Source organism: Typopeltis vanoorti, chromosome 21 (genome assembly GCF_054136105.1).
Source record: "Typopeltis vanoorti isolate ZY-2024b chromosome 21, IOZ_Tvanoo_1.0, whole genome shotgun sequence".
In the NCBI taxonomy this organism is placed as follows: domain Eukaryota; kingdom Metazoa; phylum Arthropoda; class Arachnida; order Uropygi; family Thelyphonidae; genus Typopeltis; species Typopeltis vanoorti.
In genome coordinates, this window is record NC_143569.1 from 52,154,774 (window position 1) to 52,168,757 (window position 13,984).

At 36.9% G+C, this 13,984-nt stretch overlaps 1 protein-coding gene across 2 annotated transcripts in view; it reads left to right on the forward strand.

Annotated features, from left to right (window-relative positions):
* The window catches only part of LOC150094852 (caskin-2-like), a 378,559-nt gene that overhangs the window by 260,358 nt on the left and 104,217 nt on the right, over positions 1-13,984 (forward strand). For both annotated transcript variants that reach the window (XM_090411520.1, XM_090411521.1), the window contains one exon: positions 13,216-13,317. In XM_090411520.1, the coding sequence (XP_090267646.1) occupies positions 13,216-13,317 (102 nt within the window). The remainder of the gene's footprint in view (positions 1-13,215; positions 13,318-13,984) is intronic.

Here is a 13,984-nt window from a genome sequence, read left to right on the forward strand (position 1 = left end):
CCATAGCAACGTGTATAAAGTGACTAACTGCTTTTTCGCCCTTTTTTTTTTTTTTCCCTGCAGGGACAACTTGTGGATAAACAAACACGTTCTACTCTTTTTTTTTTCTTCCAATCGGGTTTTAAATTTCACGTTATATGAAGACGCGGGGGGGGGACAGAAATTAAAGATTAGGGAACATACAACTCCCTATTGTCAATCGGATCTTCAACAACTATGTCCGCATCCTTTCACAATGATTTTAAGCTGATATTGTGAGCCCAAGGATTTGTATCTCTTTTCCCAGTTCTGTTTGTTGGGATGTAAGCGTTAAAATTTTGGCTCGGCAGAGGAAATGCATCTCCCGTGATAGGTATCTTTACGGTCCTCGGCTGTCGTAAAGGAGCGATTAAAAGCACTCATTAGGGGAGTTTATCGGCCGCCAAACCTGCTATCTTTCTACGAACATCAAATACTGTAAGCCGCGGCTGTTAACCACGGTTGGTTGATCCTATATCCCCTCTTTTCCTCAACCCCTTCCTCAAAATCTCCCGGAAGTTAGAGGAAACAGTGGGGAAAAAAAAAATAGAATAAAGTTTCTAAGATTAACGCCATCTACAGGCAAACGTAAAATTAGTACATTTCAGCTCGAACAATTTTTTGTCCTCCCCCCCCCTCTTCCTGACATGAAAACTACACGCTTCTAAGCCTAGCAGAAGACTATTTGTTTTTCAATGTTAACAATACTGCTTTTCCAGCTATCACGCGAGCTTTAATTGTTGCTATGGGAACATCCCAGCAGCCATTCTGTTTCTTTTATGGGCTAGACAATGCTACGTTTGTTCTGTTCGCTTGTCCATTGAAACAATAAGGTCTATAATTGAATGTAATTTAAACCGCTCTGTTATTGTTCATTATTTGTCGTAAAACTCTTTTAACGAACCATCCTCACGAAACTTAAAGGCGTTAATGGATGGTGCGGAACAAAGACGAGTATCGTAATTAAGATGTGAGAATCACGCACATCAATACTAATGGTGGATTACGTACTGCATTTACACAGGTTTGTATTTGAACAATCCGTAGTTTTAACACTCACATGATGCATTTAAATTGCCCACATACATAGAGCATATCTAAGAAAAGTTCTAAATGATGCCGACTTTTTTTTTTTTTTTACTTATAATAGTTCTTTGGTTTCTACTTTGCCTTTAGTTTACATTGAAGTGTCAAAGAACAATCAAAATTCGTCGATAGAAACTTAACTGTAAGTATTCGTAATACCCCCCTTTAGCGTGTCATTCTTTGGAATAACCCTTCATTGATTTTCTGTTCACTGAACTCATATGTGATGAAAAATGATCTGTTTGGCTTGTCAGTCGTTTCCACAGATTATTGCGCTGTGATACATGCTTCCATTTTCTGCCTCGAACTGTTTTCCCATCGGACCATTTTCAGTTCTGGTTGCTGAATATAATTTGTGATTTTTCACGCCGCGATTTCTAACAGAGGGCGCTATGATCTAGTCTAGCAGAAGTATTTATCGCTTTTGTTCGTTGTGTTTCCTGTATTTTATTCTAGAGAAATTGCTTGTCTTTGTAAGGTGTTTCTTTCATTGTTTCTTCTTTTTTTTTTTTTTTTTTAAATAAATAAATAAATATTATTCTGTCAGTCGTGTAATTTCTTTCGGACCCTTAGGGGAAGCGAGCGATTTCTAAGCATCAATTTATAATCTGTAAATATAAATTATAATATTAATGTTTTTTTCTAAACAAAAACATTAATATTATAGTTTAATTTATAAATTAAATCTTTCTCTTTTGATAATATACCAAGAATTTTTTTAAAAAAAAGACATAATTCTAATACGCAGGTTTGTATCATTTACTTGAAAAGCGCAAGTTCCTAACCTAACCTGCTTGAATACTTCCGCAAGATTTAATTTTTACTATGGAAACAGCTTTTCATTTAAGTCAGCTAAAATCCTGTTTCGAACAGCTACGTGTGCAGCCCAAGAACCATGTGTTGTCATACTTGGTAGTATTGAAACCTACGATTTCTCCTTCAAGGCACAGAAGTGGTCGCTAGAGGGCAGCAGTGAACTGAATTGACTACAAAAGGCAATGAACGGGCAGAGACAAATTGTCGCAAAAACTTGTCTTCAGTTATGGAAAAGAGGATGTGAAGCAGTGTCTAGACAAGGAGAAAGTGTCCGCGTCGTCACGTACGCCCACCGTCCAGTGGACGAGGTCGAGGACGCTTCCACAGATGGCATACATATTACCAATTTGCAGATGCGTATTTGGTCTTTAATTTTCAAAGAAAAAATAAAAGTCGACGGATAAATTTTAGTAACGAGATTCTACGTAAAGTTAAATAGGAAGAATTAAAAAAAAAAAAAGGAATGGTGTGAGTGCGTACGAAATATTTACAAATCCGGGTACTCCGGGATTTTTTAAGTTGCGTCATTTTGTTGTGAGCTTCACTCTCGGTAGTTGAAATCTTTTTTTTTTTTTTTTTTTTTTTTATGTAGGGAGTGTCTTAAATCTCGTGGGGAACGTTTGCCTTCCATGCATGCTTGGTGTTGGTTCCGCCAGCATGCTACGGAGGCGACTTGTTCTTAGCTGACACTTGCATTCTGACCATCTTTGCGACGATAGAGTTGCGGGTGCTCTTCGTTGGTGTTGACTGTCTCCGGGCAGGCGGAGGCCAATGACATTTTGTTGTCCTTTTCCCCCGATAGCAAGAACATCCAATTTGACTGCCATCTCATCCGTAAATAGGATGTGACGGGTAAATGTGCCTTTCAGATTTCTTTCTTTCTTTTTTTTTTTTTTTTGTCTTGGATAGAGAAATGATCCTTTTTATTTATTTTTTTCTTTATCTTTCTTTCGTCTTACCCTTTTCTTCTGATTTTCCTAAGCGCACTTCACTTGAACGCGAGGTGTTTGATATTGATCGAATCACGACTTTTGGAAACTGCATTTTTCTACCGTGTTCGTCAGGGTGTGTTTCCGTCTTCCGATTGATACTCGTATCTCTCCGACTCTCAACACTTGATGGAAATTTGCAGATGGAAATGAGTACCGTATGTTTTCGTTCTTTAAATGGGAAGTCGAAACACAAAAACAGTTGATTTTGAAGAATTGCACTGCTAAAATAAAAGAAAAAAAAATGCTGATTATCAGTTAAGCCCCGTTAGGTATTTGGATTCGTTTAGATAGTTTGGTAGTCTTCTGATGATTCTAGCTTTAATACAAAGAAATGTTTGTTTACGTATCACGAAGTGTAATGACGTTATGCGTGACGTCATTTCGCTTCGTTATTTTACTGAATTTACACGGTTTATTATTGCAATTTATTTTATTTATATGAAATAATAATGTAATTCTATTTTACTCATAATTAGTAATATAATATTTCAATTAATTAAAAAATTTCGTTAAAATTTTTAAAACATAGCATCCACCTTTTTTTTATTCCACATCATAATAATACAATGAACGAAAATTTAAACAGAGATTTTTTTCTTTTTTTTCGAGATTTTGGTGAAGAAAAGTCCTTTTTAGGACTTCCAGGGTAACAAAATGGCAATGCTGAACCGAGGAAGTAAACTGAGGTTCGGCTGTTGCTGTTATCCTGGGTGTGAGTTTTTGAGTTTGCTCCCTTAGGGTTTTTGCCTTAAGGGAGCACCTTGAGTCTCCGGGGAAGGTGTTCTCCGGCAGGGCCCGCTGAGGGGTTCTTGTCGGTGAATTATTTTCCTCGGAATTTGAGCGGTTCTGCTCAGGAGTCGGGGAGCCCATCGGGGTGCTAGGATGGGGCGGCCGACACTGAGTGGAACCAACGCTGAGCGGTTCTGCTTAAACGGGGAGCCCGTCGGGGTGCTTGGACGGGGCGGCCGTCAATGAGTGGAACCAACGCTGAGACATGGACGGTCTTTCGCCCACTATGGAGTGGCCTAGAGATCGTCCGATTTTTTGAGATTTTACCCTTTACTTACTAATCAGGGTAACAATTAGCAATGCTGAACCGAGGAAGTAAACTGAGGTTGGGCTGTTGCTGTTATCCTGGGTGTGAGTTTTTGAGTTCGCTCCCTTAGGGTTTTTTCCTTAAGGGAGCACTTTGAGTCTCCGGGGAAGGTGTTCTCCGGCACGGCCCGCTGAGGGGTTCTTGTCGGTGAATTATTTTCCTCGGAATTTGAGCGGTTCTGCTCAGTGGTTCGGGAGCCCGTCACTGAGTGGAACCAACGCTGAGATATGGACGGTCTTTCGCCCACTAAGAAGTGGCCTAGAGATCGTCCGATTTTTTGAGATTTTACCCTTTACTTACTAATCAGGGTAACAAATGGCAATGCTGTAGCCAATGAGGTTTTAACTGAGGCTCGGCTATTGCCGTTACCCAGCCATGACTAGAGCTTTTTAGCTCAATAACACCCCATCCATATAGATTTTCTTCATTCAGATGACGGGATAAAGAGTCAAGGACTCAGTCCATCGCCCAGTTCTTTTAAGAACTTTAAGAAAGATTTTTTTCGGGTGAGAAGAGAATCGACCGTGAGATGCGGTGATTGATTCATTAATACCCTTGGAGGGTAATGGATGGCAATGCTGTACCAATGAAGTTTAACTGAGGTTCGGCTGTTGCTGTTACCCCCCAGGGGTGCTGAGATTCCAGAGTTTTTGAGTTTGCTCTCTTAAGGTTTTTCCCTTAAGGGAGCGATTTGAGTCTCCGGGGAAGTGTTCTCTGGCACGGCCCGCTGAGGGTCTTTGTTGGTGAATGCTTTTCTTCGGAATTTGAGCGGTTCTGCTTGGTGGTGGCGTGTGGGTGGAAGGCCATCACCGAGTGGAGCCAACGCTGAGATAGACGGTCTTTCGCCCACGAATGAGTGGCTTAGGGATCGTCCGAATTTTTAGAGACGGCTTTACCTTTTAAATATGGCAATGCTGCACCAATGAAGTTTAACTGAGGTTTGGCTGTTGCTGTTACCCCCTTGGGCGATGAGTTTCGAGAGGTTGAGTTCGCTCTCTTAAGGTTTTTGCCTTAAGGGAGCAATATGAGTCTCCGGGGAAAGGGTTTTCCGGCACGACCCGGTGGGCGGCTTTGTCGGTGAATGAATGCTTTTCTTCGGAATAAGAGCGGTTCTGCTCAGTGGTGGGGGTGCCCGTCACTGAGTGGAACCAACGCTGAGATGAGATATGGACGGTCTTTCGCCCACTATGGAGTGGCCTAGAGATCGTCCGAATTTTTTTTGAGTTCACCTTTACTTAAACAGTCGGTAATTAATACCCTTGGAGGGTAATGGATGGCAATGCTGTAGCCAATGAAGTTCTAACTGAGGCTCGGCTATTGCTGTTACCCTCTTGCCATGATCAGAGCTTTAATAGCTCAATAACACCTTATCTCTACACTGTCCTCTACAGATAACGGGGAAGATGGAAAGCATTCTTGCTTTCCCCTATAAGCCAGTCCTTATAAGGACTATATAAGATTTTTTTCATCCTCTCACGACTCCAAACCTCAGTAAATGACCTAAACATCCTCCCTAAAGAACAGTTTGCTTTTCAGCAACACCACAGTACTATCCAGCAAATCCACAGAATTGTGGAATACATCACCACCAGCTATAACTGGTGCCAGTGCACAGGAGCTGTTTTCCTAGACCTATCCAAAGCATTTGACAAAATATCTGGCATTTCAGACTCCTACACAAACTTATCTCAGCCGGTATCTCACTAAAAATGGTTCATCTAATCCATTCATATCTTCAGAATAGATCAATACAAGTCAAAAACCAACGGCTCTACCTCATCCCACCGCCATATCTTCGCTGGAGTGCCGCAGGGATCCCTACTAGCTCCATTGCTGTTTTCTATATACATGTCGGATATCGCGCACAATCCGATGTCTTCCATTTTGGCCCTGTATGCGGACGATACAGCACTATACTAACCAGATCTCTCCGACCCCATTTCATTACCAGAAAGCTTCAAGAAAACCTTCTAAAGCTGGAGGGTTCTCCAAATGGAGATTGGAAGTCAACTTTTGCATTCTTTTCTCGAAAAGGCCAATGTCTCCTGCAGGAGATGTATTACTATTCAATACTAAAATTACCTGGCAGACAAAAACAAAATACCTGGGTATAATTCTCAACAAAAAAGCTATCTTTCAACCGACGCATCAAGTTTACGTGCGCAAAGGCATCTAAAGCCATCGCACAGATGTAACCGCTAATTAATAGAAATAGCAAGCCCAGTAAGAGAATCCAATTGCAACTATACCAGATGACGATTCGTCCTATAATCACCTATGCCTCTCCAGCCTGGAGCCACACCTCTAATACTAACATTATCAAAATACAACGCGTACAGAACAAGTGCTTGAGAATGATTCTGAACGCCCCATGGTATATTAGAAACAATCAACTTCATAGAGATACAAATATTCCCTATATTTTCTCTTTTCTACAATCCTTAGCATCCATGTTTTTCATAAAGACGTCCACACATCCCAACGATTTGGTTCAGCAAGCTGCAGCATACGAGGCAACGGACATATTCAAATATAGAAGACCAAAAGCTATATTATCCTCCTATATCGATGTATAATTTTGGCAAGCAAACTGCTCACAAATTTTACCCTCACTGTACCGCAACAGATAGCGGGGAATATGAAAAGCATTTTGCTTCACCCCTAAAGACATAATTGCCAAGAATTTTAAATTGTGTATATTGCGTATGAATATGAAAATGAATACTATTCATTACTTTTCTGTTGGTGTGTATAATCATATCAATTTGTTCAGTTATACACTGGGTCATAGATGATGAGTTAATTCTGTAACGTGTTGAATAAGGCCATGACGGTACCTATGCATGTAACATACATTTTTTTCCCCTTCTTTTAGGAAATTTGTTCATTGATGAAATCCAGCCGTTTCGCATTTTAGTTGTACATTTAAACGCTTCAGAAATCTCAAATACAGTACTTAATTGCACCGAAGTGCATCCGCCCATTCAGAGAAGAGTTGTTTGCATTCAAACGCATGGAGAGGCAAAATGAAACTAATAGATTCCTATGCATATACGCACCGAAAAACTAACGTAAGTTGAAAATCTAGCGCCATCTGTTGTTCAGTTAGTCAACTGTAATACATTTTTTTACTCATTTCACAAGTGCCGCCATCTCGTGGTCCTTAATCCTAACATTATGTTTTAATGTCTAAAAACAGTGTGGGTTCTACAGTCGATTTTATTGAGTTTACGGGACGAAAAACTCGAGTCTCCGGAAGAAAAAAAAAAACGCTTGCCGTTCCAGAGATTGACTCACTCGAGAATTGTCGAACAAAGGTTTAGCAAAAATTCCTCTAGTCAGCGAATATAATAGAACTTGTGACGCTCTTCCTTCGGACGGTCTTACGTCGTAGACGACACACCACTTCCACTGTGCTACACAGGCTTAGTGAGATAGATGGTCTCATTTTGGAATTATTACGTATTTGCCTCCTCCAAAGCAAACAAACCAGCCAGCGAACATATGACCGAAATATCAGACTTCTTCTGTATATATGTATTTTTTTAAATAAAAAATTAATAAACCTATCCAAGATATTTTAGGTTGTAAATGATTTTCGTTGTTTGGTTTGTGATCACCATTCTCTTTATTGGACGCCTGATATGGCTGAAGGAAAAAAAAATACCCGTTTGCTCTGTAGAGCTTATATATTTTCCAACCACAAATGCGAGACCCCTCGAGATTTCTGCGCATTGCAGAAGCAGGCGAATCTATTCCGATTATAATCTTTTTATGAAAATTATAGTTTTTAAAGTGGTAACTATTTTGTATATTATTTCTGGGAAAACTCCCATGTTACTCCTCTTAATCTTAATAAACTATTATAATTACGGCTATTTTGCCTGCTTCAGTTTAGGAGTGCCCCTGTTTAAATGTCATTGGCTTTTTTACTCGCGGATTCTTAGGGCATTGTAGATGTAAATGTACCAAAAAAGTATATGTAGCATAAGGAAGAGAAATTTACACATACCTTTTCCTGGGTGTTGCGGCTTTTCTTCTTTCTGCAATGTCGAAAAACTACTGACTGTGTGGATGGTGGGGTAGGCAATTTGGGAGAATTAAATTAGAAAATTGGGAGAATTAAATTAGAAAAACCCGGGTTTTTTTTTCAGTAATATATATAAAAACATATATATTATTATATAGGGTGGGGAAAAAAGGTGAAGGGGTTGATTTTTTATATAGGGAAGGGGGTTGACGGGGTGCGGTTCGTTTCGACTATTCTTGGTCGTCATCTGAACACATTGGGAAAGTGGATGCTATGTCAGGTCGGGTAGGTGCTTCTGTTTTTGAAGTGTTTGTGTTATCGCCTATTGGTCGGGGTTGTGACCTAAATTTTATGTTGTGAAGCTTCCAAACCTCGGAGATTATGTAGGGCCTGTGTACGTTGATAAGGTTCGCATCACATTTTATGGCTATTGTTTCCGATATTCTAAGCATTGTTTCATTGTCTTGTCTGTCTACTATGATGGCCTTGTCGATCTGCGGGGTATGTTTTTGTTCAAGGCAGTGAACAGCTATTTCCGTTTTTCCTGTGCTTTGTATTCGATTTTTCTTTTTGATGTTACGTTTTTTAGTGTTTAAATGTTCTGGAATAGGGATGTTACAGTCACGGAAGTGTTCTTGTAGTCTTGCCCATAAAAACCCGATGGTGGAACCTGTGTAGGTGATATCACAGTCTTTTTGGCAGGGAAATTTATAGACTACATTGTGCTGTTCAAATATTTCTTTCTGTGTGTGAGGTTTGGTGGATTTTAGGAGATTTGCCAGTTTTTGGTTTGTGGTGAATACCAGTTTGTAGTCAGTATGTTTGAAGATGTATTTATGTGTTTTGGGTGTATGGTAGTTTGATAATTTTTTGTGTTGGGAAGTTTGTTTTGGTACTTGGGTTGTTTTGGCGGGTTTTTTTTTTTGCCGTCTTGTTTGCGTAGTTAATCAGTTGTGTAGGATAGTTGCGATGTAACTATTTTGCTCGTACAACAGTTGGAAAATTTTACGTATAAACGTGAATTCGCGTTTTGGTGACGAATTCGTGCATCGTCTTATTCCTTTCTTTCCTTCAACATGAATTGACTCTGACTCTTCATGGCAATCTGCCAGCCAGGGTTCTCGCATCTGTGGCCCGACAGCATATAAAATCCTTTAGTTCCACCCATGATACTTATTTATACATATTTTAGAGATTTACAATATTTTCTGGGTGCCCTTTTTCTTAAAAAAAAAAGAAAAGAAAAATACCTTAATTATATATTCTATCTTTTTAAATTCAAGGTTTTTTCCCCTCCCAAATGTTTTCGGATTATTTGAATAGTTTATTTTTATTTCAGTTCTTAAAAGCATATGCGAATAGTTGTTTTGAAACTTCTCTGTTTCCTTGTTTACCAATCTTCGTGTAATAGCCACTTTCGTATTCCAAAGAAAACATCCCTTTATTGAACAGCCTGCAAGTTTATTTGGAACCTCGAATAGCGACGTTCTTGTCCTTCAGTTTTGCTATCTCATCTTTGTTTAGATAAGTACTGGAACGTCACTTCTCATCTGAGTTGAGTAGCATTTTTTTCTTTGATATGTTTCGCTAATAGTTTAGCGCGAATGCACCAGTCCTTTCCTTGGACCTTAACCTCCGACTCGGTGCTGACAGAACGTGGATAAGGTTACCGCAAAGAAGACATTTCCTCACTCAGAGTATTAGGTTTCCCGAGCGACCTTCTACAACTGCCTGGTACTACAAGATAACGACAGTTTGAGCAACTGCGAGTCCTAAACGTAAGGAAACTCTCGGAAATAGCAAAACGAAATGAAATAAAATTGTCGGCATATAAATAAATATTAAAATATCAGTATTTTCCAATCTTGTATTTATTGTATTTCCGTTCCAGGATATTAGATTTTTTTCAACGCACATATGTTTGAAAATCCGCATATGTGGATGTATTAAGTAAATACTGATATGTGGTTATCTTTTCAAATATATTTAAAATAATTTAGATTGAAAATCGATATTTTTGCATGAGTAAACACAAAATGTCTTCCGTTTTCAGGAAATAGAAATAATGACAAATTTCACAATATTATTTTATTTATAAGATTCTTTTCTTATCTTTATAATTATAAAATGTGTAAATACCGTTTTCTTCCATAAACCACTTCTGGATTTTTTTTTCCCGAAAAAAAAAATCTCTGCACTTGAGTTTTTTTTTTTATTTTTAGTAAGTTATTATTTCTTTCTTTTACTTTTTTTTAAAACTAATTTTCCATCTTAAAAAAAAAGGAATTAAAAAAAAAAGTGTCCACAGTCGAATTATAATTACTAAATGCAACGATAGGTGTCATTAGGCTTAAGTCTTACTTGCGCAATACTTGCTGCGCAATTGCATAGTTTCCCTCAGGGACGTTGCGAGCTGCCATCGTCGCTTATTTAATGCCAGTTGAAAGTGGAATTCGCGTTGTCGCTTATTATCAATTAAAAATAATGACTCATGACAATCCGTCCTTTAGCAAGCATAGCATGAGATCGCGATTTTAGACGAGCGAAATGCCGTATATCCGGTACTTAAATGCACCTATAAATTAAGTAGGCCACCACAATTATGAAGTTAAAATATATCTAGGAGCGTTTTTAATGCCTTAAGAAGATGCTAAACTGTGCATCCAAAAAAAGAAATGAAGCAGTCAAGTTATTTTCTCCCTTCCATAATTATCTATACTATTATTATTTCTTAATTGTAATAATTGTCTTTATTATATTTGTCAAGGAAATTACACATTTCCTTAACAAAAGGAAATGAATCATTTGCCTATCGTAATTGGAACCAAGTGTGCATTATTTGGTAAACAGCTGGGCTAATATTTACCAAGAAAAGCAGTTTCTTTGACTAACAAATTTACTGAGATAAAACCCGAAATCTGGGAACTTTTTCGGGTTTTTAAATGCTTAAAATATATATATTTCAACACCTCTCAAATCGTGTACCAAGGCAATGTGTAATAAGTCTTATTATCGCAATCACTGATCAACTTGGCAATTTAGATTTATTTTAATTGTTGCTACCCATACTGCATTAAAAAAATCCATTATCTTAGATGGCTTTTTGAAATGTATTAAAATATTCCTTAAATAATATGGAATTTTAGCTATTTCCAAATCTGCCTTTACCCGAAGATCACCTCATTACCTCAGGATACTAGATGAGGGAGAGAACACTAGCCTGCAGATATTTATAGATTGGTGCATGCAGTAGTGGCCTCTAAGCTTTTTTTGTGTGTTTCTATGTTACTTTGCATATTTTGTTTTCATTTCCGAGTGTCACAACACAACATGCACTGTCATATCTTCAGAGGAAATGCCTTATATTTTCATAGACATTTTCTTATTTCATTAAAGTTTTTAGTTTTAATTATTATATTTCTTCCTGATTTACATTAACACATAGACCCACACTTCACTGTACAGGTATTTGAAACCAAATACAACGTAATAGGTTGATTAATCCTTATTTCCTGAGTTTGTATATTGTGTGTGTGTTCTGGCTGGTTTACCTGTTTTGAAGGACAAAAAAATCAGAGTTTCCATGAGGAAAAAAAATCCTCCACCACTGTATGAGACCAGATAACTCGCCCTTTGATCAGAAACCTGATAAAGGTTTCTGATCAAAGGGTGATCATAGATGGGATTCAAACCATGTCTTTCCAAACAAAGGACTCATCTAAACCAACTGAGCTATGGAAGCTCCAATTATTATATTACTTGTTTTAAAGAAACAAGTTCTGGAATTAATATTTCTGATATTAATCTTGCTTCACTAAGTCTATCATTTAATCATCCTAAGCTTAGCATCGAGAACAATGTGGAGAAAATAACTATAACCTTTTATAAGAATTATTCTCTTATGATTTACAGTTTTCTTCACATTCATAAAACTGTTTTCATTCTTTTATCTTAATAATAATATTCTTGTATTGTAATTTCTTAATAAATGGTAATAAATGTGTTTTCAAAATAAGCTTGCTGTTAGGCACTAAATCTTTTTCTTGAGGCATTCTTGTATAATGTATCACAAATTGATACATTATTATATTTTATACAAGTATGCATATTATAATCTTTTTTTTTCTTCTAGTAATGTGCATAATTTGTTAGTCTTTTTTTGAGGATTTAGAACTGATAAAATAACAGTAATATTTATTACTTTTAATGCAATAAATATTGCTTTTTATAATGTAGGCATATGATATTGTGATGTATATTAAATTTAAATGAGCAAGATGCTGCTTTATTGCTCTGTTGTAAAGGCTATCATAGAAACATCTGTTCGGCTTTTACATATCGAATAAGTTATTTTTTGATATTTGTTTTTGTAGCTGACCTTATTTTGTGATGTCAAGACTGTTGCCAAAGATGACTGTATTGGTTAAGATACTGACTTGAACAGCAGGATATGAATTTGGATTAGACTACTATTTGAAGTGAAATTAAAATTAGGATTCAATATTTTAAATTTTCAATTCAAATCAAAATGCATTTTGAATTCCACTACATTTGTACTGGAATTTTATTGTTTCAGCAGTTACCTAGCAAAATTAGAATTATTATTACAAGTTCTTAATGAGTCTCTACAGCTTAGTTAATTTTAATGATGCCCTTCACTGGAAAGATCTGAGTTTGAATTCATCTATGATATGAAGACCCTGAAGTACCTTTTATGAGGGCTTTCAGCTGACTGTGAGTTAGCCAGTCTCATGCAAAGGTGTAGGTTTTTTCCTCTTCCAGAAAGTTGAGTTTTTCATCCTACAGTCAGGTAAACCAGCCACCAGAAGAACATGTGCAATTCGCACACTACCAAGTACTTTTCCACCTTATCCTAGAATTATGGTTGCAAAATCCAGAGATACTTAGAAAGACATGGCACACTTAAGGCCCTGTTAGAGTAGCTAATGATGAAGATGATCATCTTCATCATTAGCTTAAAATTTTCTTTTAACTTAAAAACTGAAAGCCAAGAATGAATGTCTTCTTTTATTATATTAAATTTTAGTGCCCCTCTGTGTTTCCTGTTTCTTCAGAGCTGTTTGTGGTTATGCAGGTTATGTGGTTCATTGCATTTTATTGAAAATATTACATTTCTGTATTTATTTATTTTAGTAATCTTTGTTTTGTTATCTTAGGATCTAACTGCCATAGGTATCACCAAACCAAATCATCGCAGAAAATTGAAAGCCGAAATTGCCCGATTAAATATCTCAGATGGTATTCCTGATTATAAACCTGTAAGTAATGTTCATAATGTCAGTTATTATTTAAACCATTTTTGTTGTCATGTTATTGTAATTTTCTGTTTCATACAGTTAGTAGTAAGATTTTTATGGTTAGAAAGACCTGTGTTCAAATCTCATGCAGGAATTCTTTTATAAAGGCTTTTCAATTGTATGCAAGTTGGTTTGTTTTATATGGAGACCAGTGGCGGCCAGTGAAAATTTTAAGTGGGGGTGCTGCATATATATATGAAACTTTTTTTTCCTAATCAGTAACAAATTATTAATAAATAAATTGCTTTATTAAAAATATTTCATCCTCACCACGAACAAACACCAATAATAAAAGTTTCGTATCAATAGCAATGATAAGTGCAAACGAATATTGGCGTTAGATCACAGTGCATTTGTTTCGTGTAACGATAATCGAAAAAAATATAATTCTTTTCATATTTTCAGCAGTGACACTTATCATAATTCAGCCTTGTATCTATAATAAATAAATAATTATATGTTATTTTAACAAAATAAAATAAGATTTACAAAAAATGGTTCACCATGCACATGCACCAATAATAAATGTTTCATATCTCACAGAAATAACGCACGCAATAATAAGATACGCTGCCCAGACGGTGTATCTAATGACGTAACATGCAATGACAAGTGCAAACGAATATCA